General features: G+C 45.3%; 2 protein-coding genes across 23 annotated transcripts in view; both read right to left on the bottom strand.

Moving 5' to 3' along the window:
- LOC107318996 (uncharacterized) overlaps window positions 1-1,006 on the bottom strand; it is a 50,547-nt gene extending 49,541 nt beyond the window's left edge. For all 12 annotated transcript variants that reach the window (XR_014934244.1, XR_014934243.1, XR_014934242.1 and 9 more), the window contains exon 1: window positions 47-1,006. The gene's annotated coding sequence lies outside the window, so the exon portion shown is untranslated. The remainder of the gene's footprint in view (window positions 1-46) is intronic.
- Window positions 1,007-9,044: 8,038 nt separating this feature from the next.
- Window positions 9,045-26,227, bottom strand: KIF23 (kinesin family member 23). Of its 11 annotated transcripts, none has more exons than XM_015873425.2 (24): window positions 26,143-26,227; window positions 25,977-26,046; window positions 25,722-25,850; window positions 23,847-23,952; window positions 22,902-23,038; window positions 22,169-22,278; window positions 21,284-21,454; window positions 20,340-20,381; window positions 19,816-19,928; window positions 19,547-19,668; window positions 18,887-18,989; window positions 18,489-18,568; window positions 18,284-18,403; window positions 17,600-17,759; window positions 16,952-17,119; window positions 16,592-16,749; window positions 16,300-16,473; window positions 15,431-15,610; window positions 14,768-15,049; window positions 12,659-12,889; window positions 11,963-12,045; window positions 11,603-11,684; window positions 11,415-11,485; window positions 9,045-9,833 (listed from the first exon to the last, which is right to left on the bottom strand). In XM_015873425.2, the coding sequence occupies exons 1-24, from the start codon at window positions 26,151-26,153 to the stop codon at window positions 9,818-9,820; spliced, it is 2,919 nt and encodes a 972-aa protein (XP_015728911.2). In that variant the 5' UTR covers window positions 26,154-26,227; the 3' UTR covers window positions 9,045-9,817. The 11 variants fall into 11 exon arrangements, with proteins under 11 accessions (XP_015728911.2, XP_015728909.2, XP_085371305.1 ...); XM_015873423.2 differs by having other exon boundaries at window positions 14,768-15,073; XM_015873424.3 differs by lacking the exon at window positions 9,045-9,833 and adding an exon at window positions 10,412-10,490 and having other exon boundaries at window positions 14,768-15,073.
- Between the last annotated feature and the right edge of the window lie 6 nt (window positions 26,228-26,233).

The raw sequence follows: 26,233 nt of genomic DNA on the forward strand, positions 1-26,233 counted from the left end.
TGATGAGAGTATTTAAGCAGTTATTAGAGAGCGCCTGATTGCAAACCTTGTAGGAGCCCCATGGAATATGTGATGTTTGTTTTACCAGCACTTAGCAGCTGTCCTGTTAAGGAAGAGAACAAAGTGTAGGTGTTATAAAGTCAATATTGTTACAGGAAGGCGTGTGACAAAGGTCTGCCCAGCCGCAGCGCAATGAAATCACTTTCTCGTTGGGTTTATGCAGCTTAGCTGAGGTTTATATTATTTCCCCGAATTACTTTTCCAGATGTGTACGACATGAAAGATTAAGATCGTGGGCCCAACGTGATTATTTCCACTGATGGGATTAATGCGGGTTGGGTTTTTTTTTCCTTCTTTTTTTTTCTTTAGATCTGAAATCGGAGATGGATTTTGGGATGGAACCAAATGCGTTTCCAGGGGCTGCCCCAGGGGTAGGGCTGTTCCAGAGCCCAGCGTGGGGCTCAGCCCCCCCCCCCAGCACTGCCCCAACCCATCAAAGTGACCCTTTAAATGGATCAGCATCCGCTCATCGTTGCCAAGATGTGAACTGAAAAGGCCACAAATCCCATTGGCATCCTTACGGATGAATGGGCTCTCAAGAGCGGTAACCTTAAGGAAAATAAATAATGTCTTTGCACCTGGCTCATTAGAGCATTAAAGCCTCTCTGTGCCTGCACATCCAGTTCCGAGGGCAGAAACCATCCAAGCCCTTCCTCCGCACACACTTTTATATGGATGTTTCCTTTTGGGTTGCCAAATTTGGGGCTGGCTTTGCCAGAACTGCAGCACTGCAGCAAGAAGATGAATTCACAGCAACACCCAAACCAGTAAAACGGATATTTTTCCCCACTATGGAAATAACATCAAACAAAAAGCCATGACCCAAGGTATATTGAAGGCATCCCTGGGGCAGAGCTCCACACTGGGCCCTATGAAGGACCACAGGGCTCCACTCACCCCTTGTGCACCACCCAATGCAGCAGGTGCTGTTCCCCATGGGACCTCCAGCTCAGGGCCCTCTCACCTTTTGGGTTTCCATCCTGCTCCACTTGGCGCCTGCAGGAAGGAGGATTATCCTCCTCACAACTATTATCCTCTGCTTGCGAGGACACCAGAGGTGAATGAGTAACTTCCAGTTCTTGGGTAACACAAAAAACACACAGCGCTGTCGCCAATGCACACGGAGAAGTGATTTCATTTCCATACGTGAGAGTAAACACTCCTTTTTCCTCCTTCAAACACAGCGGTTATTTTGTTAAGCCGGCTCCCGCTTTGCACATTTGCACGTTTTTATGAGACCCGTCCATCCATCATGACCTTGGCACCCAGCGCAGCACCGCGTGCCTTCGTGCCGCAGGTCCCTCCTGTTCTGAGGTCAGACCCAGAGGAAGGGGTGAGGAAATCCAGGCTGTGCTTTACACCTCTGGAAACGCCATCAGCAAAACCCTTGTCTGCAGTCAAGCACCGTATGGGCCCTGAGCTCCGTAACACAAAGGCTTTTCCCACCCTTCCCCAAGGCGCAGCGCCCGCACCCAGCAGGGAATGTGTCCTATCTCTGTCAGCTCGCTGCAGCAAAGGTTATGGGACATTGAGGAGCTGCTGGGAGCAGCGGTGGATGAACGGCCATGGGAAGGGTGTGGAGCATTTGTTCTCCATCCCAGCCCCGCTGCATTCTCCTACCCACGCTCTCCCCCCGCTGGCTCCGCAAATAGCAGCTCTGCCTTGTTTATAAAGGCGGTGTTGACATTTTGTTATAAACGCTAATGTCAATTTGATAAAGTTAATTACTTATTATTTGGAATCTCATTCACATTGGAGGTTGGGTTCATTAAAAAGCAGGAGTGGTGTTTAACACAGAGGCTCCGAAAGCACCTGGAGGGGCTCAGCCCACAGCTCCTCCCTGCTGCCAGCGTGTATTAACCCAGCAGATGGGAGCATTACCGGGGCAGTGTGAAGAATTCCCACTGCAATCATGCATGCAGCAAGCCCAGGCTCGAGTAAATGTTTACTTTGCCTTATTTTCCAACTGGATTTCTTAAAGTGGCTGCGCAGTTCTGCTTTCTAACCCTCCAGTTTGGAGTCCGCAGCAAAGCACTCTTCCTGCACACACAGATTCTCAGACCCATATTGTGTTTAATATACTTGTTACTGCCACTTTCTTGGTATCCATTCATCCTGTGTGCATTTCCTCCAAACTTCAGAAACCCAAAGCAGGAGGATCCTCCATCTTCAACCTCATACCTCCTCCATCTATCAGCCTTCAAGTGACTCCAGTTCCCATATCTGAGTGCATCACAGGGATCCATGGCACCTCCATCTGCAGGACCACAGTCCCAGGCAGGAAAGGTAATGGCAGCACAACCCAGGGGTGGGATGGGTTCTCTAGGCAGCCTGTGGGTAGGAATGTTCCCTACAGAGCCAGGCTGCATCCTCAGAGCCAGCCCTGTTCACTATCATTACCCACTGAGGGGAGTTACCAGCAAGGACAACCCCCCATAGGGTGCCCCAAGTGCTCTCATCCTCAGCCACATACCAGCGGGCTGTGAATCACTGCCCCACTGGGTTTAGTGTCAGTGACTGCCACAAGGATGCTGAGGACACCCTTGTCCCTTTACCTACTCACCTTTTTTGCATTGCAGTTCTGGGCCAAGATCCCCTCACAGCTTTTGGTCTGTGTTGTAGAGCACAACCACAGCCCGGTGGGTACAAGGGGGTAAAAGGCATTGCAGTAAATGCACAAAGCAGTAGGAGATATTCTGATCAATGCTGCCTAATGCCACACATGCACAAAGCTGAACTACCAGCCAATACACAATAGCCACAATTAATTAGGCATCCTCCGATCAGCCCTAGCAGCATCATATGCTCCAAAATGGAGCCTAAACTCATCTTGGGAACAGCCGAGTGTTCTGGGGGAGGTGCAGAGGTGTTGAGGTGTGATATTCACCAGCAGTGTTTGACCAGCAGCACACAGGAGGGCAGGCTCTGGGAGCCCCATGCCTCTCCAGCTGCCCGACACAGCTTCTCCTGCTTCTCCCTCCTTTTCCCACCTCCTCACCCAAAGGCACATCAGACTTGATGCATACTGTCAGCAAAGGACACTGCTGCAAATACTTTACACAGAGGAGCCCGCACAGCAGGCAGGGCTGGATTCACGCAGCCCCAGGCAGCCCCCACCAGCATCCTTCACATCAGAGCAATACAACAAGCAGCAAGGTGGGGATTCCACCACCACCACCACCACCACCACCCCCCATCTGTGTGCTGCCCTCTCTGCAGGCTTCTAACTGCTGGTGAAGGGCAGGATGAGGACACCCTTAGCATTGCTGGGGACCTGTCAAGCAGCACACTCCACCAAGACGTGCTGCGCTTTGGGCACCTTTGGAAGTCAGAGCGTTTTTGCAACAGCAGCTTTTATCTTCCTGCACCAGCCAGACAGGAGCAGCACATCACAGAACCATGGAAAAATACTTCTCAGAGCATCCAATCCTGCTCCCAAACCATCATCACTAACCACATCCCTCAGCACATCTCCACCACCCCCCTCCTACAGACATGCTGGGGAATTCATGCACTGGGAGGATGCCCAGCACATGGTGAAGCACAGCATGGGAGCCCTTCAGCATGTGGGTTGTCCCACAAGGCACAAGGTGGCAGGGTGCAGGAGCAGGCAGGGTGCTCCCCATGGCCCCCTTTGCCCCAAGTATCTCCCAATACCCTCCTTAGCAACTCCCAATGTTTCTGCAATCATTTTCCAAAGGCCACATCCCAACAGCTGGGGGATCAGCCCAGACCAAGAGCATCACTGGTGTCCCCACATCAGTCCCATGCTGCCATCGGGTGCTGGAAGCCCCCGGGTCCCCCACCCATGCAGCCCAGCTCGCTCCCAGCCCACAGCAGAGCAGGAGGGGCAGCCCTGCATCACTGGGGCTCTCACTGAGCCCCCTGCCCACATGCCCAATCACTGTGTGAAGCTGCATGAAGGGCTGCCAGGACTTGGCTCGGTGCAAGAGAAGGACTAATCTGAGCCATAGAAGCTAACAAACACTGCAGAAACATTTCCAAGTACAGCAGAAGGGCCAGTACACTTAGAAACGCAGTAGGATACCGGATTTACTAGGCAAAGCTGATGTTACTTACTGGACACGTTCTTTATAAAGGTTAAAGCTCTCAGAGCCAATAAGGGTTTCGGGACTCCGCTGTGACCCGCTACTCCACATGCTCATTTAATTTAATTTGCCTGGCTTTTGTCTGCAAAACACCTTCTACCCCTTTCAGCAGTAAAGAGCCAAAAGCCCAAAGTTAATATTTATGCCTCAGATCTCCTCGATGATGCAATCCAGCAACAAATCACTACTTAAATAATCCAGCCATTTAATCATCCAGAAATGTGTAGAAATAAGAGGATTAGCCTCCTATCCCGGGCAATTGTATTTTACAGAGCCGAGATTTTTCCTAATAAAACAACAAGGGCGGCTCACGGTGTTTTCAATATAAATCCAAGCACCCAGTGTTGCAAAACAAGCTGTTGGGGCAGGAAGGGGCTGCTCTGCCACCGCCTCAAGTAAATTGCTGACTGTGCCATTGGATAGAGCTGGGCTGCTGGTGAGATGTGTGACCCCAACACCTATGGCCACAGCTGAGCTCTGTGCAGGGCAGACACTGCTGGACACCAACCTGGGGCAGCCCAGCACTGTCCCTGTGCTGTTTTTCCTGTGGCCAAAGAGCTGATGAACTCCTTCCTCCCTATAGAAGGAGACGGCTGTTCTCCCCCCTGTGCCACCAGCAGCAGTTTTACTCATCTTTTTATAGGCGCTTTGTCCACAAAACCGAATATAAATCAGGGACGATGTAATTTTAGCATGTGGGAGGATTATTTTTAAACAGCCTCTGAGCTCAACGTAAATCAGGACAGACGCTACAGACAGATGCTATGTGCAGAATGGGCAGAGCTGCTTTAGGCACTGCTGGGAGCAGCGGGCAGCCCTGGGCTCACTGCGTCCAGCCCAGCCCTGCGGTGGGGGATTCCTGCACATAAACATCTGTCCTGTTTACAAGGAGGGATCAGACACTGCTCTCAATGCACTGCCAAGCTGGCAGCCACCAACGTCCTTCAGATGCAAGGTGACAACTGCCCCAAGCGGGGTGTTCAGGGTGGCTTTCATCACCAGCCCCTGGCAGGGGAGCACAGCAAGCTGTGATGCCATCCCTGTGCCACAGCACTCTGCTTGTCCAGCACAGGCACTGCCATTCGCCAGCAGTTCATCTGCTTTTACAGTTTCAAGAGGGCTGCTGACGCCTGCCAGGATTATTGCTTGTAATTATTCACGCTGTGCCACGAGCAGTGAGGCTTCTCTCAGAAGAATAGCAGCTCTGCTTCCAATTCCTTCGGGCCACCTCAAGCTGATTGCTGCCAGCTCTCAAGAGCTCTCAGCCTTTGTGCCCAGCCCCCCCGGTGCCACGCACACATCTCTGGGTCCTGCTGGCAGCCTGGCTGCAGAGCTCACCCCACCCTGGGCCACCACTAAGCACTGCCCCACTGGAAGACACCAGAGGCCACATATGTCCTGCAAAAACCAGCGTTGGACGTGACAGAGACCACAAAATGGAGCAGAAAACAGGAGACAGCTCAGTGTGAGAGAGCTCCTTACAACAAAACCAACCCCTAGGAAGTGACTGCATGCTGGGCAGCCAGCAGCGGCTGCTCCCTGCTCCTCAGCTCTGTCCTGGGGGAGGCACAGCTCAGAGCCCAGTGTCTGCTTTGCTGTTGTTACAGGTAGAAGGGCAGAGCAGGAATCAGGTGGGGATGGAGCTGCCAGCAGCTCCAGTAATGCACATGGCCCCAGTGCAAGTGCTCTGCACTGTGCAGAGTCACTTCCCAGTGCAAGTGACTTTAAGCTAAAGGATTCCACCTCAGACAACCCACATCAGCCTCAAGCCGATGGCTTTGCTGGCTGCACCTTCAGTCCCTGTCTGCAAATAGCTTCCACCAGGCAGCAGGGATCCGGCAGGCCCTGAGCTGAGAACAGCTGTAGCCGCCGGGGTCAGGGTCGGTGCATGTTAGCATGCAAGTGTGAAGCACGCTCGGGAGCTGCCAGGTCCAAAAAGCAGACGGGCTCCTCCGTATCAGCCTTTTCATCCCCTGCTCCCTGGCAGGCTGCCTAGCATGCGGGCTGAGTTCAGCCAGAACGCTTTCACAGGAGCAGAGTGCAGGCACCTTTTTTGCAAAGCACTTGGCAGGAGGAGCAGGCAGGGTAGGGAGGTAGGCAGTAAAACCCCGTTAACTTCACTGGGAAGAGTTCAGCTAATCCTACAGGCTTCTGGTACTTACATGCTTAGCAGTGATTCACTGCCATGGAGGCAAAAGGGTGGAACGTGACCTGGAATAAGATTGGCGCCCTGAACTTTCATACCACATCCCGACCTGTTTTGAAACAGATTCCAGAAAAGCCCAGGTTGAAGAACAGCCCCACTGCTGCTCGCTGTGAGAAGTCCATGATTTCAGGGTCGAGCCTGCATGTTATCCTTCTGCTTTTTATTACTCAGCAGAGCCTGCAGCCAATTAATGCCAAGAACATCCAAGCAACACAGGCAACAGAGCCCAGAGCCTTATGCCAATAGGAAACTCTGATGTTCCAGAGCTGGCAGGAAGAATGGCAGCACTAACTGCCGACTTCAGCCCATTGGGGCAGGAATTTGTTACCTCAAAAGGTAAACACAAATTCAGTTCAGCAAACTGAATGTACAACAGCATTTGCCAAGAATACCAAAGAACTTAACTACGAGCAAACTAATCAAGATTCTTCTGACACCAGGCTCGCCCGCAGAAAGCACAGAGCATCCACTGCTCATCAGTTCTCCTCCAGAGGAGCTGACTGAAAGTGCTGAAATGCTGCTGGCGACAGGAACCCGAGATGACAAAAACAAACCTCAGAACAAAAGCACTGAAGAGCTGCTTTCACCAGTGGGCTCCACGCCTCTGCAGAATGGAGTGATGCATCCCACTGGAATATGGTTTGATCCTGCCTGCCAATGGAAGGACTGGCACAAGGAACGAGAGGCTGCAATGAACCCAGGAGAGCTCTGAGAGGAAACTACTGGAGAAAGCAATGAGCAGGATGTTCCCTGCTCAAATTAATACATCTTTAGAAGTACCAACATCACATAATTTACCATGTCTTTACATCCCACTGGTTCCATTGGTTCCACGTACAACTGAGCTCTCCTGAGCAGCACGTTCAAGTACCCTCCTTCATGAGACCCCTAAATGTCCTGGGCTTTACAGCCCCTGTTTGGGCAACAACAAATACAGAGCCAACCTCCCCAGATCCTGCCCACAAGAACTGGGCTGCATTCTTACCTGCTTCGAGTACCACCAGCCTCAGTCTGCACAAAGCTCAAGGGAAAAAATAAAGGTAGGCATTAGCACACAGCAAAAGCAAGCTAAGCCCCATACCTGCATTTCCAACCACTTTTCCCCCCAGAAGCCCAATTCCCTCATAAAGGCTTTTCCTCCCCCACTGACAGCAAGTGGGGGGAGCTGGTTGGGCCAGCACCAAGCAGAAGGCCTCGCTCAGCTATTGCACAGAGGAGCGTTGGTACAGGCAACCCTCCTACTGCGTGCTGCTGTTTGCTTTAACGCTTCCCACTGAATGTCAGCGGAGACTAAAGAATGACAAGTACACAAAGATACCCACAATAAATGCCAGCCCTTGTTAGCTGAGTAAATTGTGTGCTTAGCTGAGTCTTAGAGGAATCTTTGCAGAGTAAACAACGCCGATGCTATGTGCTAGAGTAAATATGTGAAGAAGACACAAAGACACGAAGAACGACTTCACAGGGCTGCAATTGAGTGGCACTGAATGCGATCCCACCGATGGAGAAGCGTTGCTAGAGCTGGGCCAGGAAACAGCTTGATACACACTGAACTTCTGCTGCCATTGCTAGTGCAGGAGTCCCTGTGCCCTCCTTCCCCATGCTGCCAGGCCTCGTGCTCCATCCCAAGCACTGCTGAGCTCAGTTGCTCTCCAAACACAAACCCAAGCAGCCAGCTCACACAGATCTCAGGGGCAGCATGTGAAGAACAAGTCACAGACTTGATACAACTTGTTAACAAGCTGCCACCTTCCTCATAGCGCTGCCAAGGACACAGGTATCCTCCTTTGCAAGGTCTCAGATTTGCTTTATATTATATATACCTTTATTTGGACAAGGTGGCTGCAGCAATTCTCATTCAAAACATGGAGCTTCTGAGAAAAGCTCCTGCAAAGCACTACGTGTTGAGACACAGAACTTGACAAGGACTGAGAAACAGACACCTCAGCCACACATCCTTTACCACAAGTGACAGAAAGCAGCACGTTGAGAGCTGACTCAGAATGCCTCATTACATTGCTTTTGAAGCAACCCAGATGAAGCCACATTGTGCAGCTACTGCTTCCTTTCACAAAGTTCTGAACACCCTTTTCCCAAGGCTCCCTCCCAGGTTTCCCCAGAAACACTCTCGTTATGACTTATGCTGATGACAGGCTGATTGAATCTAAATCCAAGAGATAACGCCTTTGACAGCTTGCTTATCATTAATAGTAGATACATTATTTTACTGCACGTAAAGGAGTTAATTTAAACACCAGAAAGAGGAGTACAGCCTTGATGAGTGCCTTTCCCTGTTATTTCTCCTGGCTGCCCTTCCTGGCCAATGCAGGAGATGTGTGGCAGTGGGGACACAGCGCATAGGTTAGCAATGCCCCAAAACTCAGCAGTGCTCAAAAGAGAAATTCAGGGCAAAGCCAACCTCCAGGCTGGGCAGGCGAGTGCAGGATTCCAAGGCCAGCACCCCACAGTGGTTGTTTCACACCACCTAGTGGCTTTAGCTTGCCATGGCAGAGTCTCCCACCACTCCATTATAGCACAGGATTTGCACATTTAGATCAAACTCACAAGAAACCCCTCCAATAAAAGGGAAAAACAAAACAAGCAGGAGGGCTCACCTTAGTTTTTGTAGTTTAGCATAGGGTGGTGAGACACAAACATGACTGGTAAGAGCCATTGAATAAAAGTATTTATTTTAACATGCTTGCAGAGCCACATATATAAGGTCATCACCATATCCGTGAGCACATTACCTTTTTACCCCATATCTACAAATATAAAATACTTAATCACTTACTTGCACTACAAAATAAAGTAGACGTGATGTCAAGTCATTATTACTCATCATCTTGGTATTCTCGCTTTGTCACCACGAAGACTAAAAGACTGAAAGACTGAGATTGAAATTGTTTTCACAAGCTGATTTGTATATTAAATAATTATAAAGGTAATTCTTCCAAGAAGAAATGTACATTACCAAGCTGCTGCTGGCTATAATAACATATGAAATGGCATAGGAACACTCTTAAAGTGCGTTATTGCATCTGAATAAATGACAGCATTTACACCTCTTCAAAACAGAGGGCCTGACCAGAAAGGGGTAGTGACCAGAATACATCCTAGAAAGAGCCAAAAGAAGCCTTGGGTCATTACTCCATAAAAGTACAGCTCAATAACGAGGGCTTCATACATACAAGACAGAAGGATTTCTTCAGAAGTCCACAGCGTGCAATGGTAGAACCTCCCCCCGTCCACTGAAAGTATTTGCTCTCCCTCATATTCTTCTTCAGGTTTGTAAAAAGTATTTTCCATGTAACCATTGTCTAGCACAGGCCAGTATAAAAAAATCCAAGCTTGTAGTGATAACAAAGCAGTTAAGTTTATCACTGGCAGCAGATAAGTCTGATAAAAATCAACAAGATTCCAACGCAGCAGTACATTAAGTTCATGGCTTTCTTCGCCTAAAAGAAAAAAAGGCAATCAAACAACTTTCACGTCTTACACAGCAGTCAATAACCCATTTACCTGCTCTGCTGTATGCATAAATTTCATATACTTCCCGTGCTAAGAAACGCTACAAGCAAACTAAAGAGCTTATTTATCCAGAAACAGATGAACTCTGCTTTCTTGTTCTTAAAATAACCATGGGCTTAAAACAAAGTTTTATTTCAACTCCAAATAAATTGAAGTTGCAATTCAATATGCAGGAAGGCTACAGGATTGCCTACAGTACTGCAAGGCTGCAGCAAGGCTGCCAGTAGCAGCAGCCACCCTGAAAAGGCTGTGAGACGTGTGATGGAGCTCACATCTCCACAGCGACAGACATTGGTGACCTGAGCCAGAACAGGAACCACTCATTTCAGAAGCTCCCCAGAACATCTTACCACTGCAGTTCTAAACCCCTGATGTACAAATAACACGCATCACACAAGAGATGAGAACCTGTGTTTTACTAATTCTTACTATTTTGATTCCGAAGATAATCAGTTTGGTTTGCTTTGGCTTTGTAGGAACCTCTTTACCTCTCCAGCCCTCTCTCCTCCCTGTAAACATGTCTTGCATAACTGCCAATTATCTTCCCCTGAGTTGAACAGGTGACTTCCACAGCCAGCACCTATCTGCAAGAGTCCAAACCTGGATACTTAGTTCTGTTCTGCAACATCTCATTCAGCAAGACTAGATCATCTGCAACATTTCCTTTATAGACAAGAGATCTTTTTTAGATGCCTGGTTCAAGCATTAGGCACTAACTTTACCAAGTACATTGTTTCAGCTTTTCCTACAAATTGAGGCTCCTGATCTGGTATGTTTGCTGTGTAACTGCAACTCTGATCCCATCACATTAAAATGCATGAGAGCCCTGAAGAACTCAGACTTATCTGTGCACCTAAAGAGGAAGAAAGCTGCCTCTAGCATGACTAAAGCCCACACCTCTCAGCTGATGCCTTAACAGTTGCATTGCAGGTAGCAGCTGAAATAGTATACTTGAGTGCAGCTAATAAGTACACCCAACGATTCCCTCAGTTCCCTCACTGAGGCACCAAAATGAATGGTGAGGTATCTGTAACCTTATTTAAATTAACCTGAAGCTACAAAGATGAGGGTTTTGCTTTAACTGCATCAGAATCTGATAAAGGCTAGAGGGCCTGGAAAAGGATGCAGCACAGTCCTATGCCACTGTCACCTTTGATCCCACTCCAGTTGTGACCTGCCAGGCACGCTACAGTCCCCAGCTTTTTACAGTCCAGCTAAGAGCACTCTGAATTGCTGCAGAGGGACAAGATCAAACCTGACATTCTGCTCACGGCACTAAATGCCAGAGAATGTGCCAGAACACACCTTCTGGGTAAAAGTCCCCTATGGATCTGTACAGCCAGTGTTTCCAACACTCAACAAGCCTGTTCACAGTATGTTAAAAGCATATGCATCACAAACCCAAAGCAGGAAGGGCAACAAGGTGAAGGGGGAAAAAAAGTGTTGTCTCACTTTAGGTGTTACCAGGAAAGAGAACAATGCACCAACTAGAAAAGAGAGGCACTTACTTGGGCTGAGCGTGATGCTGATATCCAGGTCCAAGGGCAGATCCCGCCCTCATTTCCACTGCCACAGAACACTGAGAAGACACAGAAAGTCAGTCTCTAACCCTAACCTGACCCAGCTATCAACACCACTCCAAGCCCTCATCAAGATCAAACATGAGATATCTCTCTCTCCCTCCTTTGTAGCTTACTCTGGTTTCCACATCGGTCCATTCAGCGTTTGCAGCATCCGCTGGTGGATCAGCACTGGAAGGTGATGATCTTCGCTTCCGACTGTAAGACAAGGATAGAGAAAAACAAAAAAACATTACAGGAACATCATTTTCTTTAAAAAACTCGCAAGATTCTCATGCACAATAGAATACATGATATACTTCTCAACTAAATACTTTTCCTCTCATCAGCAGACCAGCCATCAGAATTACTTTTGTATAATTTTGAGTTAGACAGAACAACTTCATAACCACTTGGTCCAGAATCAGTTACACATCAACTACCAAGGTTATGCTCTTCCAACAGAACCAGAACCCAAAGTTAAGGGCACAACTCACCCAGTTGGAGATTCTTGCTTCAGAGTCTCTATCTCTGTGAACTGCACAGCCTGTCCACCACCTCTGGTTTTGAAAACATCACCCTGGGAGCCAAAAGCAGTTAACAAGTTACAGCCATGAGGTTACTGTGGCAGCTACGCTGTTAGTTTTCACATGAAAACTTAACCACTCACAGCTACAGCTTTCTTTCAAGCTCCTGAGCATACATACACCCACAAGAGTTTGAAGCCTAAGTCACCCCACCGATTTCTCATTAGTTGTATACTAGGAACTCCGTTATGGAGCATTTGAGCATCCATCACTGCAGCCACTCACTAATCTAAACCAAATATCATTCCAACAAGAGCGACTCTGCAAGATTAGCTGCAGTCACCAGTCTAAGAAATTTTCATTATGAATGGATTATTGTGTTTTACTGGAGGGGAAAAGAAACCTTAATTACTTTCAAGCAAGACGGTGATCAAGTAATAAGTATGTGATGATGTATACACAAAATAATGACTAAGTTCAAGAAAAGCATTTTCAGACTCTAAAATCTCCCTTGAATCCAACAGCACAAAACTTGCAAGTCCAATCTCTCAGCACATGGGGTCAAACATACCTTTCTGTAAGGCACAAGCCTGTAGCACAAATACAATGCCAGAAATAGGATTTGACAGGGTTATCACAAGTTTACCACAGAGGTGTTTGCTTTACCTTAATTAGTTTTGTTTCAATCTCCCCATCAGAGGCTAGCTCCTGGTGCGTCAGCATGTACTTGTCACACTTAGCTAGTGCCTTTTCACTTGCAGCTGCTACTGTGATGGCATGAGGGACATGTGGCTGCATGACTGTGTCAGTGGGCAGATTAGAAGGTGGCTTATGATCTACCCATCTCTCCCCAGCTGAGCGCGACCGTCTGTGCCTGAGACGAACTGGAGGCGCGTTCTGATCAGAGTGGAAAGAGAATCAGAAGAAATCAGCACACAGTAAGCTTCTCAAAGGATATCATTAGCAAAACTGATTTTCGCAGGTCTGGTTAAGATGTATTTATTTGAAGATCAAAGCTTTGTTCCTTTTAGAATCCACCTGAAACATACTGCTCCACAAGCCTTGCAAAAAATACTTAATGGATTATTTCTGTGCCAACTGTTTCCCACTAATTTGATGTGGTTTTATCCAATCAGTTGCACTCCCTGCATAGCAGGGTTTCCACAAGGAGAACATCTTTCTCTTTGGAAATCTCTTCCCAGATTTCCCAGATCTAATTGCCATGAACATATTAACCGACCTGAAAAGATAAATTTGGAAGTGTTTCCACAGATGCACTAATGGATCAAGATGTAATCTTGATGTAGCAAAGGGAACAGATTGAGTATGGATTTCCAGCACCTCTGGAAGAGACAAAGCCTCTGTTTACTCAGAAGTATTACGAGCAGAGAAAAAAGTAGAGTGCCCTTTGCTAGCATTACTGCTTCCAAGTCCAGCTGCTAGAAATCCACACAAAGCAATGGAAGTTCATAGATTTTTAACTTACGCTCATGAACGTCAGTTGCTCAGGTAAACCAGAAAATTGTTTAAAAACCTAAGTCCTTTCAAAATCCTTGAACAGGCATTTGAAAGAACACTGCAGGCTCTCTCTGTTCTATTTACTCACTAATGTACAGACCTCTGTAAATCGTAGTGATGTTAAATAACCCAAAGCTACAAACGCAGATTCCTCCACTCTGCTTTCAGGTGATGAGCAGCAATTGGGATTTCTCTCAGCAACAGCCATGAGACTAGCTGTGCCCTTCACAAGTAAAGCTCTTACTACAGCAGCTTCTAAAGATTAAATGAATACAGAGATTCATGGCTTTCAAAGTTGTTTTACATGAACATTAGGAATAAGACACTCAAGAGTTCTCCTCTTTTTAGTGGAGTAGTGGGAAGTAACTCTGCCAGGGTGCCCTAGAAATCTACAAGTCCAAAGGAAGACATTACTACCAGTCACATTTTATTGTGGGAGAGAATGTGTCCCATAATCCGATGCTGGTGATTTGTGTTTTATTTAACTGGAACAGCATTTGCTTAAATCCCTTCCCATACTTCAGAATTCCTGTTACTTGCTAGCCCTTTGAAAACACTGCCCCAAAAATGAATCCCACCATGATAAGCTTCCCTCTTCTCGGGAAGGCCTCTCAAGAGCTCTGATCCTGGGAGTATGATGTAGTACAATACTCATGGCTTTACCTGAGCCACTGTGACAGTTACATCATGATAGAGACACCGTGGATACAAACATTTGCACACAGTAATTTGATGGAAAAGCATCTCTCAACTACAAGCAAAGCCCCCAGTTTTAATGCAGATGTGAAGATTTGGAAAGACTATTCTAGGAGAACAAAAGTTAACAGCTATTCAAGTGAGGAGTTTGCCTAAGCACGATTTCTAGCAGACATTTGCATGTGGCTGGCTCATAAGACCACCTTTTAAGCTGCCCAAAAAGGATTACAGCAAGTTGCAGGCTGTAAGATAGATTTGAGGAGACAGACACAAATTAAAACAAAAACATTTAGAGCTAGGAAAAAAAGAAAAGCCCATTTAGTTCAGAGCTCCTTTCCGCAGCTATTTACACACTAACCAGAAATGGAAGTGCTTTCTAAAGATTTTTAATGCCAAATTAAAGATTTAAAGAGTGAGACTCAACTTGGAAACCGCACTCCCCTACATTTAGGGGAAAATGCTAAAACCTCTTTTACACTCAGTGTAAGAGAGCAGTTGTGATGAACTTTTGAGCCAGACTACGTAACACTACATGCAGCTTTTGACAGGAGCAGCACTAACCCTGCAGCATTGATCCTCTTCTATTTCTAGCTCATCTCTACGCTTGGGAACCTCAGTGATTCCAGTCCAGCACATCCCTCGCCTTCTGTCTGAGGAGTTACAGTCTCTACTTTGTCCTGGTTCTTGTTGTCTAGTCCTTGTTTTAGAAATGCCACCGGTATGCTTGTGCGAAGGGGTTTTCTGCTCCCACTCCATAACACAGGAAGCCACAGAAATGCTGCTACAAGAATTTGAACGTCTGTGCACCTGCTGGTTGCTCACGAACTGCTGGCTGTTAGGAACCTGAGTAATAAAGTTACTAGAAGGCTAAAGAGAATGGGAAAGCAGTTAACAACACAGAACTATCAGCTCACAAGGCAATAAGACAGCGTCACTGCACACTGTCAATATTCAATGTAGCTACCCAAATTCATGGCTTTGGAGAGCAGTGACAGCACTAAGAATCAGACGATCTTCAACATTGAAGGCATCAGGAAAGTACGAGCACAAATAAAAAACACAGATACAAATACAAGAGGAGAAGGAGAATTCAAAAGCAGTTTAAACCCAAATTCTGTGCTTGGGAAACATTTTCTAGCCACTAGAGAAAAGAGCTTTGTATTTTATTTCATTTTTACAAGTACTCGTGTCCCTTTACCAAGTAGTGCACTAAAGGCAACTCACAGGTACTGGTGGTGGAGAGATTGACCTCTGAATAGGCTTCTCTCTGTCTCTCTCCCGTGAAGGCCTCTCTGGCTTTTCGCTCTTTGGTTCAGTAACAATGGCCTTCAGCTGCTTCAGTTTTTCATCTTTGACCCAAAGTTTGTTCTGCATTTCCAGCTGCTTTGCTGCTACACGACGCTCCTACAAAGACCAAGAGAAGAAAAGCTTTACAGACACAGAGTAGTTGGGTTACAAGTTTGTAAATTATTCTATATTCTACATGGAAGGACATTCTTTCCCTCTGAGATACAAGCTGATGAAAGTAATGATGTAACAAGCTAACAAAAAAGACTGCCAAGGTTATGTCTAACACCATAAATAATTTGCTTCCTAAGTTATGAGGGTAAATCAGAGCGTTGTCTGTCTGTAGATCTATTGATAGCCCTGAAGAAGTAAACAGTCCTGTAGTAGAGCAAATTAATTCCTCAGATTTTCTTTCCTTATTGCTCATGAAGGGCATATGTGAACAAGAGTTTACATGAGGATAATGGGGAAAGCCTGATATTAGGCTTCTCCTGACAGCTGCCAGAACAAAAGAATCACTCCTCAGAGAGCCATAAACCCAAAAGAACAAGTTCCAGATACCAAAACAAAGTGCACAAGAGAGCTGCTCTAGTTGCATCATGGGCCATTGAGGAATTCATCCCATAATACAACATTTATATAAGAAGAAAATATCTGTTCAAGTCCTCAGTTAAAATCCAAATGTATCTTCATTCTTAATAGTATTAAGAAAAAAAAAGAAAAACCTTAAAAAAACAAGCAAGCTCCCCAACTCCCTCCAGCATTATTCCCTTAGACAGCTCTCATACGTAGGGCAGTATACTCACACACTCCTTCTCCCACTTCATGGTTGTTTCAGCAACCATGCCTTGCAGCCGTGCCTCCAACCTACGCTTGTCAGAAGCCTGACGTTGCAGTTTCTGGCTCTGGCTTTCAAGTTCTTGCTGAAGGTGACGCTTATCTTCTTCATAAATAGTAGCAGTTTTCTCTAAAATCTCAATCTGGAGGAAGAGAGGAAGATCTTTGTTATGGCCCCAGGCAACACAACCATCTAAGCCCAGAAGCACAAGTGATGTTTGCTTGTGCTAGAATACATTTGTTACCCGTTAGAAAACTAACCTTGTATTCCAAAGTTTTAATTTTCTTCTCCATGCGTTCTAACTCCGTTTTCTGTCCTGTTATTATTTTCTCTTTTTCAGACAATTTTCCTTGCACATAGTTTTCTTTGGACATAATGCTGGAATCAAGTTCTCGCAGTATAGTTTTAAATGTAAGTGCTGCAAGAGAGTCAACATACTTTACTTTCTCATCCTGTCTCCTATTAACTTGATACTACCAGCTACTTCAATTACCTCAATGAAAGGGTTTTTAAACCATCAACCTAAACAAGATCATTGTTCCTCATTAGTACATAAAAGATGTTTGAATAGCAACAAAGGCACCAAAAATCGAGCTCTATGTCAGTGCTCAAATTCTTACCATTTTTGGCAAACTCCTCTGACAACTTTTGTCGTAGTTTATGGCGTTCTTCCAGGACTTCAGCAAGCTTTGGAAGTGTTTGATCGTCATTAATGTCTAATAGCTCACATGAAGGCAGGGGAGGAAAGCTCGGCAATAATATTTCTAAAGCAGATTGCTCTTCTGTTTCTGTAAGATTTAAAGCCAAGGAAGTCTGTCAGCAAGCTAGAGAACAAAGTTCTCATATGACAGTGCACAGCCACAGATCATTCCACAGAATTACGAAGGAGACAGAATGTAGAATTATTAAGGAGAGCTACATGTTTTCAGAATAGATGACAGTATTGAGAACAGATTAAATGTGACATTTTTGATTCATTCCTTACAATACCTCCAGGCAAGTCCTAATTTCTAAAGTAAACCCAGAGCATATAAGAGCAAAGTATTATCTTCAGCACAGTCTCTTTTCCAGAGCTGCAGTAATGGGACCCTGAATTCAGCTCATCATCAACAACAAAGAATTACTTTGAGAATTGTAGTGTAAGCCCAATTACTGTGTAAGCAATAGCACAGCATAAAAAGAGCAGTTCAGGTGCACCTACTACAGAGAAAGCTCACCACTAACAGTTAAACGTGTGTGCTGTGACCACTCAGCATTCTCCTGTTTACCTCCATTAATTGGGCCGCCTCGAATCTCCAGTTTCCGTGCCAGCTCCTCTCTGAAGGCCTGATTCCTGAAGCGCCGTCCTGGTGTTAAACCACACAGTGGTCTGTCGACAGGCCTTGCAACCTCCACCTCCTGAGTCATCTCTGCAAAGCGCATGACTTGCTGCAAAAGAACAAAAGCAAGCTCAACAATGCCATAAAACAGCAACTGTCCAAAGCAAGTTTGAAAGTGATACTTTAAAGCAACAGAAGTTTTAGCAGACACTATCGACATAGAATCTGAAGTATTTTCCAGCTAGATAGCTTCCAGATCTGAAGTAGAGCATCTAAAAATCCATCTCTAGTATCACCTTCCCTCCCTTCACCTCTCAAAGAAACATAAACCTGACTGTGAAGATATCTTCAGTTCTTGCAAATACTGTCCTAGTGGAGATGAAACACTAAAATACAGCTATCTGGACTGCTGTAAATAAAAGAAACTTCCTATGTTGCATACAAGCAGTACTTGCATTTTTGAGAGGAAAAATAAGATTCAGAGGGCATATTTGCCCTGCAGTACTACATCTGATTGCCTGAAGCGTTCAAGCAGTGTAAGTTAACATCCCTGCCACCTACTAAACTAGTACAGTAATTCAGAGCTAAATGTGAAAGTAGAGTAGGCAAGGATAAGAAATGCAAGAAAGTTACCAGGCTTTCCTCATAGTCCTCAGCTTTAGGATTAACACATACAATCATACGCACTTTCCCTTCCCCATCAAAATAGTTCTTGAAGAGATGAGTCAGTTTGGAATCTCTGTATGGCACCATCTAAAAACAAAGCAGAAGGAAGTTCTGGTGAGCTTTTATTACATCAGCTCTTAATGAAAGGGTAATTGAATGGCAGGTTGCATACCTTATTTGTTCCACACATCTGGTTTTCCCGTAGAACTTCAATACATGTTCTTAACGTCATTAATGACTGATTAATATTACCTTAAAATAATAGTATAAAACAAACTGTCAGCAGCTATTCACATCACATTTCCAATTATTTTTGAGATAAACTGTCTGCACCTTTAAGTCATTTGTTACTGATAGCCTTTCCAAATAATCTGAAGTACCCACAAACACAATCAATGCTGCCAAAAATCCCAGTTTCCAAGCTGGAGAATTGAAGACCATCAAATAGATAACCAAACATCATAACAGAACACTTAATGACTCTTCGTAAGGCCTCTTTACCAGGAGACAAGATTAACACATGCATAGCCCAGCCTATAAAACTAACAGGCTGTCTAACATGGTACGTACCTGCTTCTCGCAACCTGTTCCCTTCAGCTTTTGTTCTATTAGTCCTTTCACTGCCAGCTAGATCAACTAAGGACAGCTGGCTTAAAGTGATCTGTTCCTTCTCCTGTTATGGGAAAGAAATTGGGTTAGGCTAATCATTAGCTCTATATTCCCTGCTTTCTAAGGGGGCACTGGGTGGGTGGGGTGCAGGGGAACATCCCTCATACCTGCAAGCCAGCAGGCACACTTAAAACAAACACATATTGCACCTTCAGACTAAGACTGAGTGTTTTTATAGCCTTTAATCCACACCTCACTAGGGTTTTGGTTAACAAGTTTATCAAATCCTTTGTCTCATGGCACAAGACAGATTATATCAAGCACTCTTGTTCAAAGCCTCTAAGTCATATTCTTATATTAAGATGTTTTGCTCAAAACAGAGGAAGAATAAATGAAAGAGCAGCTTTGCTGCTCACCTTAATGCTCAGTTCACAGGGAGGAAAGAAATCAAATACTTTAGAAACTCTGTAATTTTGATTCACTTTACCAAAAATTTGCAAGTTTCAACATGCATAAGCTTAAGTCAGTAGGCCATGCTGCAAGATTCACCTTTTTCTCACCTCTGCATCATACATGCACACACACACAGTTTGCCCATTAATAGCATGCTCCAGAATTTACCTGCAGCACATTATCTCCGTCTGCATCCAGAGGTGCCTGAGCCAACTTGATAATGAAGACTCCGTGAGATCGACTAGATTCTCGATTCAGCTGAGTGTTTGCAATACGCCTCTTCTTTTGCCCTGTTTGAAAGAATGACAATGCTCCCTCCAAACACCTGCTTCATGCAACAGATTTGCCACCTACCACAGCCAGTTCTGTTTTCAGCAGGATAATGCAAACTCCATGCAGGCATACAGTCTTTTAAGTTACATTTCAAGATTATTTACCTTTCCAAAAGACTTCAAAAGCTTCTTCTGTGGATTTCACCTCTACTTCTGTGCATCCTGTGACGTACATGTTGTGATTCTGGTCCTCCCGAAGTATTTTGGATTGTGGAGGTCTTGGGGGCAAGGAAGAAAGGAAAGCACTACGTTTCAGTGGAGCTGGATATACAGTAGTATATCATCTCAGGCAAGCTCTCTTATTTAAGTACACAATTCAGTCTAAATACATCAATTATCCACACAGCAGATGGAAGCAGAAGTACAAGGACACACACTCAGCCAAGATTAGTTACACTTCAGCTACTAATTTAGAAGCTGCATTTAATTGCAATTCTACTGAAAATCATTGGTTTTTGTGGCAGCTATTGCTTTACTACATGCATATGGCTCATATGGAAGCAAGATGGCTTCAACAGCGTTCTACATTCTCTAGTAAAGCAAAGAAGAGATAAGGAGTCAGTGTATTTTCTGCTTCTACTAAACAAATTCACTCTTCAGTACTGCAAGTAATATGCTTTGGCACATACATAAAGTCACCGTTTCGAACAGGAGTGTTGCAATTGTTCCACCTACCAAAAAAACAGGATTAGAAATATTAAGTCGTTCAGCCCGTGTCCAAGATCTTTTCATTTTTAATGCACTGTACCTTCTATAAATGGAAATAATCCTAGACTTTCCCTAGGCTGATTTCTGGATGTGATAAGCAATAAACTAAACCAAATTTCATCCTTATTTAGAAAGCATTCAGATATTCAAACCCGTTTCAAAGCACTATCCTGGAGAATGCTCTCAATGTAATGGCTTGTTTTACTCTAGTTTAGTCTTTGCAGATTGGCCGGCTCCTTAATTAACCCACGTACCAGTAGATACACACAGCTTTCTTTAACAGATTTAAAATTACACAGATATGTTCACATAAGTTCGATTTACAGACTGCCTTTCCAAAGATCACAAGATCTTTGGTTCTGGATCATGGCCAAGTAGATACCTTTCCAAAAAGCATCCAGAATTTCATTTGAGATTATTCATCTCTGTTGCTAAGGAAATGATTGTCATTGAATGGAAATAATACACAAGCTTTTGCCCAATACGCAGTTTTCCAGAGGAAAACGCCAGCTATGGAATAGCTTGCTCTTCAAGCTGTGGTCACAAGCTGGGAATAGCACTTGCAGAATAGCACGAATACACTTAAAACCTCAACAGGATGTACGGTGCCTAAGAAATGAAATATTTACTTATTTATCTTCCACTACATTAGGAAACCGAGCACTAAATCATAGCAGCAACAGAACAACTCAGCACACTTCAATAGCATTGTCTGGATTCCTCGGGCATCACCTAATTCTCTGTGATTTTTAGAAGCAATTCACCTGAATTAAGGCAGATTTGCAGAAACTACAGTAACAAAGACATGCAATCCTCACAAAAGCATAACTTCTGTAAGTTTATCAATACTGTTATTCCTACTAACTTGGGTTTTATCAGGTCGAATGGTGTCTCCTCCAAGAGGTCATAAATGTAGTTGTTGTAGATCTCGATGTAGGAGACAAAGACACTGTAGACATTATCTTCATCAACTTCTTCTGCTTTGCAGTGATCTTGCACGTTGATCATATCAGCAAACTCTGGATCTACCTGTCGCCTGTAGACACACATAGTAAGCAATTGTGAGCACCCACAGCCAGCTACCTTGTCTGACTGGAATCACACACCACTCAGCAAGCTCACTGTTTCGCAAAACATCCTCAAGTTTAACTTTACAGTACCCTAAATGAACAGGAGGGGAGTCAACTCTTTACTAGGGTAGATAACAGCAGGACAAGGGGAAATAGTTTTAAGTTGTGGGAGGGAAGATTTCGGTTGGATGTCAGGGGAAGTTCTTTAGTACAAGAGTGGTGAGGTGCTGGAACAGCTGCCCACAGAGGCTATGGATGCCCCGTCCATCCCTGGAGGTGTTCAAGGCCAGCTTGGATGGGGCCCTGGGCAGCCTGGGCTGGTATTCAATGTGGAGGTTGCTGCAGTGGAGAGACTGGAACTTCACGATCCTTGAGGTCCCTTCCAACCCAACCCATTCTACGTGGGCAAATCATAACATTTTACTTATGTGGAAATGGATTTTAAAAAAAAAAAAAAAAGCCTTATATTGCTCAGTTCTAATGCTTAGAATCAAAGTATTTCACTTTTCAATTTTCCATCCTACGTGGAACATAATACACTAAAATTGCCATGAATATCTTTTGGGTTTTTTTCCCCTCCTCCCCAGGAATAAGATAAAGACACCAAGATAATTTAAAATCAGTTTCAGAACAACATTTACATTAGCTACTTTTTTCTGCATGTTACAATAGTCACTTACTTGCCAGAAGGAGTTTTGGGAACAGGCATGGCATCTCTTTTTTGTCGCTCTAACAGAGCATCTACTTCACACTGAACATCCACACCATTCTTGTCATCAAGCTTAAAAACCTGAACAGTGAACATGTTTAGACAATATAATGACAAACGGTAGTGAACATAAGGTGTTGGCCAGCAAAAGACAAGTTATTTGATCAAGCTGTCTGGCAGCCAGCAAATACCACACCCCCTCACTAACACCCAATCTGCTTGTTAATTCCAAGTACATTTGACAGAAAACAGGTACTTAAAAAACACAAATATTTCACAAAGGCTGCCAAGGCAGCATGCTACCAAGGAAAAAGCTTCCAGTATTGTTTCAGATATATTTGGATAGCAAAAAAAAAAAAAAAGACTTCTGAACAAAAGAAAAGCCAAACATTTTCTATATTACTTCAAATACAGAATGAGATTTGCCTTAAGATAAAAAAAGTAGCAGGAAATCATCGCTCAGATTCTCCTTTATTTTTTTACAGAAGTAATTAAGAAATGAGTAATGATTAGAAGAGTAGTTAGATCATACGTCTTCTTGATATGGCTGTCCTAGACACCAGGCCTGTTTCCTTGGTCCTGCTTCAGAAACCCCCTGGTTTTTTGGGGTATCTTCTGTTGTTGTTTAAGACAGGAGGCATTCTGAACAGTGCCTTAGGTTGTTGTGAGCAGCAGAGAGGAGAATTTGGTACAAAACTACTCACGAATCTCTTGGCTTGGAATGGTCCTATGCTGTTGAAGATCATAGCCAAACACCGTGGGAGAAGTCCTCCATCACCAGGAGATCCTGTCATAGTGTGAGTTTTCCCACTGCCTGTCACCCCATATGTAAAAAGGAGACCTAAAGGAGACAGAAGAGTCCTGTAATCATCCTTACAGCCTCAAAAAGCATCAGTTACATTCACAGTGTTTCTTGGGTAAAAAGTTCTTATGAAAAAAGACTTATGCTGAGCTATCAGTACATTCACCCCAGCCCAGCAAACACCACTCTTAGTCCAATACTGACCATCTTACTGAAGTACACTTCAACTGCTAATTACTTGCCCTGTTTTGGGATCCTGCATTTGGAAACGAAAACAAATGTAGCCACTAAGCCCCAGGTGTAGCAATCTGATTTACTTTGGCTGTTACAAGGGAGCTTGGCATTAACCAGATAACTCAAGGTATCAATGCACACACAGAATAAACTGACTTGTTTCTATAGTCAGTCTTTAAGAGAGTAACTCACATCTTTCCAATGAAAAAAAAAAAAAGTGTTTCTTCAGTTAACAGCGCACAAAAAAATTACAACTGGACACACAAAGCATGCACAGCATTACACGCTCCTAGGAAGCTGGACAGGGGAGCTAAACCACAGCTGTTTCCATTGCAAATAAGGTGTATCACGGAATGGCCTGGGTTGGAAGGGACCTCAAGGATCATGAATCTCCAGCCCCCCTGCCAGGCAGGGCCACCAACCTCCCGATTTACTAGACCAGGTTGCCCAGGGCCTCATCCAACCTGGCCTTGTATGGATGGCCATTTATGTATATATATAAAGATAGATGTATATATTTTGTCTAGACAAGCTAAGAAACCTTAAGACATACAAAATCATAACAACACAAAAAGACACACAAAGACATGACAGAAAACAAGGAAGCCCTTACCGTTTTTCCCACGAATGAGATCTTCAACGAGAGGTTTGGCCACAACATCAAAAAGCTCCTTTTGAGGAACGAGGGTACCAAACACTTCCTTAAATGAATACTGCGTCTGAAGTAAAGGAGACACATCACCCTAAGTCTTAAGTTCCCCTGCCCAGAAGTTCCTTGCTTCAAATGCTTCATTCTTTTTCCCTTAGCTCAATAGAATGACAAAGAAACTGCTTTAAGATTACACCTATGTTTGAACACACACAGTTGCTTTACTATAGCTTCTCTAATAATTGCTTAAGTTTGTATAACAAAGAACAGCAACCTCTGGTTTTCATAGAGCTTATGTCCACCAATATCAATAGTGATCAGAAAGCTTGACCTCACATGCAAATAGAAGAGCTCACAACCTTCAGTTTCGAGTTCAAGCTTCTGTTTGACCCCCAACCTTCATCTACACAGGTACTGAAGGAACACCAAGGACACCCACAATGGATCAAGTCATGCTGTTCCAGAATTTCATATTCTTGCTTTTAAGTTCATGTCTTTTCCCAGCCCAGCCTGTTACCAGTCACAGGTCTGCAATGTGGTTGAGATTGTGTCACACTGAACTATTGCACTTTGTTGGGAACCTGTAATTAGCCATTTCACAACCAAACCGTGCTCAGAGCTATAGCACTCTAACTCCTCAATCTGTACACATGCCCTGAAGTCCCCTTTCCAGTAAACACAATAAATGCTTGCCATAAGTGACCTGCCACCTCCTTCCTACTTTACACCATTTCACCACTTCAAAACACTTTGGATAGAAGGAACCTACAAAGATAGAATCCAACTGCCTGACGTCAACAGTGTTAACCAAAAGCTAAAGCCTATCACTGAGGGCATCACCCACTGACAGCCACAGGACACCACCCACCCTACTAAGAAGCCCATTCCAGGATTTAACCACCTTCAGAGTAAATAAATGTTTCCTGATATCCACTCTGATCCTCCACGGCACTTATGCATCTCACTGGTTACAGGGAGAAGAAAACAGCCCTCTACTCTTCTCTCTTTATACATTAACTACAGCTTTCCCCTTCTGTACACACAGAGAAACGTTGCTCTTTGCTGACATTAAGGATATACCAACTCCTACCTTGCATGTGCCTGATTTTGCTTAGAGCTGGTTTCTAAGAATCAGAGCTCTATTAACAAATCCTACTTTTGCCAGATTTAGCTTTTTTCCCCTTTTGCTCTCACCCTTCCACCCTGCAGAAGCCCTTTTGCATATAGGCCATGCAGAGAGCCACTGAGGCCCCGAAGCCTGTCCAAGAAGGGCAACAAAGCTGTGAAGGAATGGAGCCTTAAGGAGAGCAGAAGAGGGAACTGGGATTATCAGTCAGGGGGAAACTCAGGGGAGACCTGGAGACCTCATTACTTTTTATTATCCCCGAAAGGAGGTTGTGGTGAGGTGGGGGTCAAACTCTGCTCAAAAGTAAATGCAACAAGAGGTGATGGCCTGAAGTTGCACCACAGGTTTAGGCTGGTTATCAGGAGATATTTCTCCTCTGTAAGAGCAGTGATGCAGCAGCACAGCTGCACAGGGCAGTGGTGAGGTCACCACCCCTGGAAGCATCCATAGGACATGGAGATGTGGGACACGGGCAACGGGCATGGTAGGCTGGGATGGGCTTGAGGAGCTCAGAGAGCTTTTCTACTCTTCTGATCCGCATAGTGATTCTATATATCGCTGCTAAAGGAAGGAAACTATACATTCCTGCTCCAAAGGGGCTTTGGGGATTGGAAAACTCTCTCCTCTCAGAGCACTGCCTGCACAGGGCCCACGGCAGCAGGGTCAGGAGCAGGACCCCCAGCAGCTGGGTCAGGAGCCCTTCAGGCCGTTACCTCCCGGTACTCCCCATTGCGGAATATCCTGTATCCGTCGGGTGGGTGGATCTGCACCGTGTTCTCGTTGATCACCTCGATGCAGCACTCCTGATCCGGACGGCTCAGCGGCCGCACCCTGCAGTACACCTATGGGAGGACACAGCTGAGCCCCAACACAACACAACACAACACAACACAACACAACACAACACAACACAACACAGCACATCGCGGCCTGGTCCGGCCTGCTGCCCCCCCAGTCTCCACACTCACCCCCACAGGGTCCTTCAGGCCGGACGGCGCCGGCTTCTTCAGCGCCGGCCTCCGCGGGGTCTTGACCCTCCTGTGGGAAGGAACGAGGCGTGAGGGGCGGCCCGGACACCGCGTGGGACCGGAACGAACCGAGTCGGCCCGGCCTAAAGGCCCGGTCTGGACTTACGCCGCCTTCATGGTGCGGGTCAGCGTCCACCTGCGGCCCCCAACTCCGCGCTGCCTCACCCGGCGGCCGCGCGCCCGTTCAGTTCAAATCC

The sequence above is a fragment of the Coturnix japonica genome, chromosome 14, assembly GCF_054131305.1.
Source record: "Coturnix japonica strain WE chromosome 14, WE-NBRP24, whole genome shotgun sequence".
Classification (NCBI taxonomy): domain Eukaryota; kingdom Metazoa; phylum Chordata; class Aves; order Galliformes; family Phasianidae; genus Coturnix; species Coturnix japonica.

Bases quoted from the DNA above. Each gene is read 5' to 3' on its own strand.
- KIF23 (XM_015873423.2), bottom strand. The intron at 17,120-17,599 runs GTAAACAGGAGA...TAAATCTTACAG, and splicing joins AGGCGGCCCAATTAATGGAG to AAACAGAAGAGCAATCTGCT. The intron at 12,890-14,767 runs GTTAGTGCTGCT...CACTCTGATCAG, and splicing joins AAGAGGATCAATGCTGCAGG to AACGCGCCTCCAGTTCGTCT.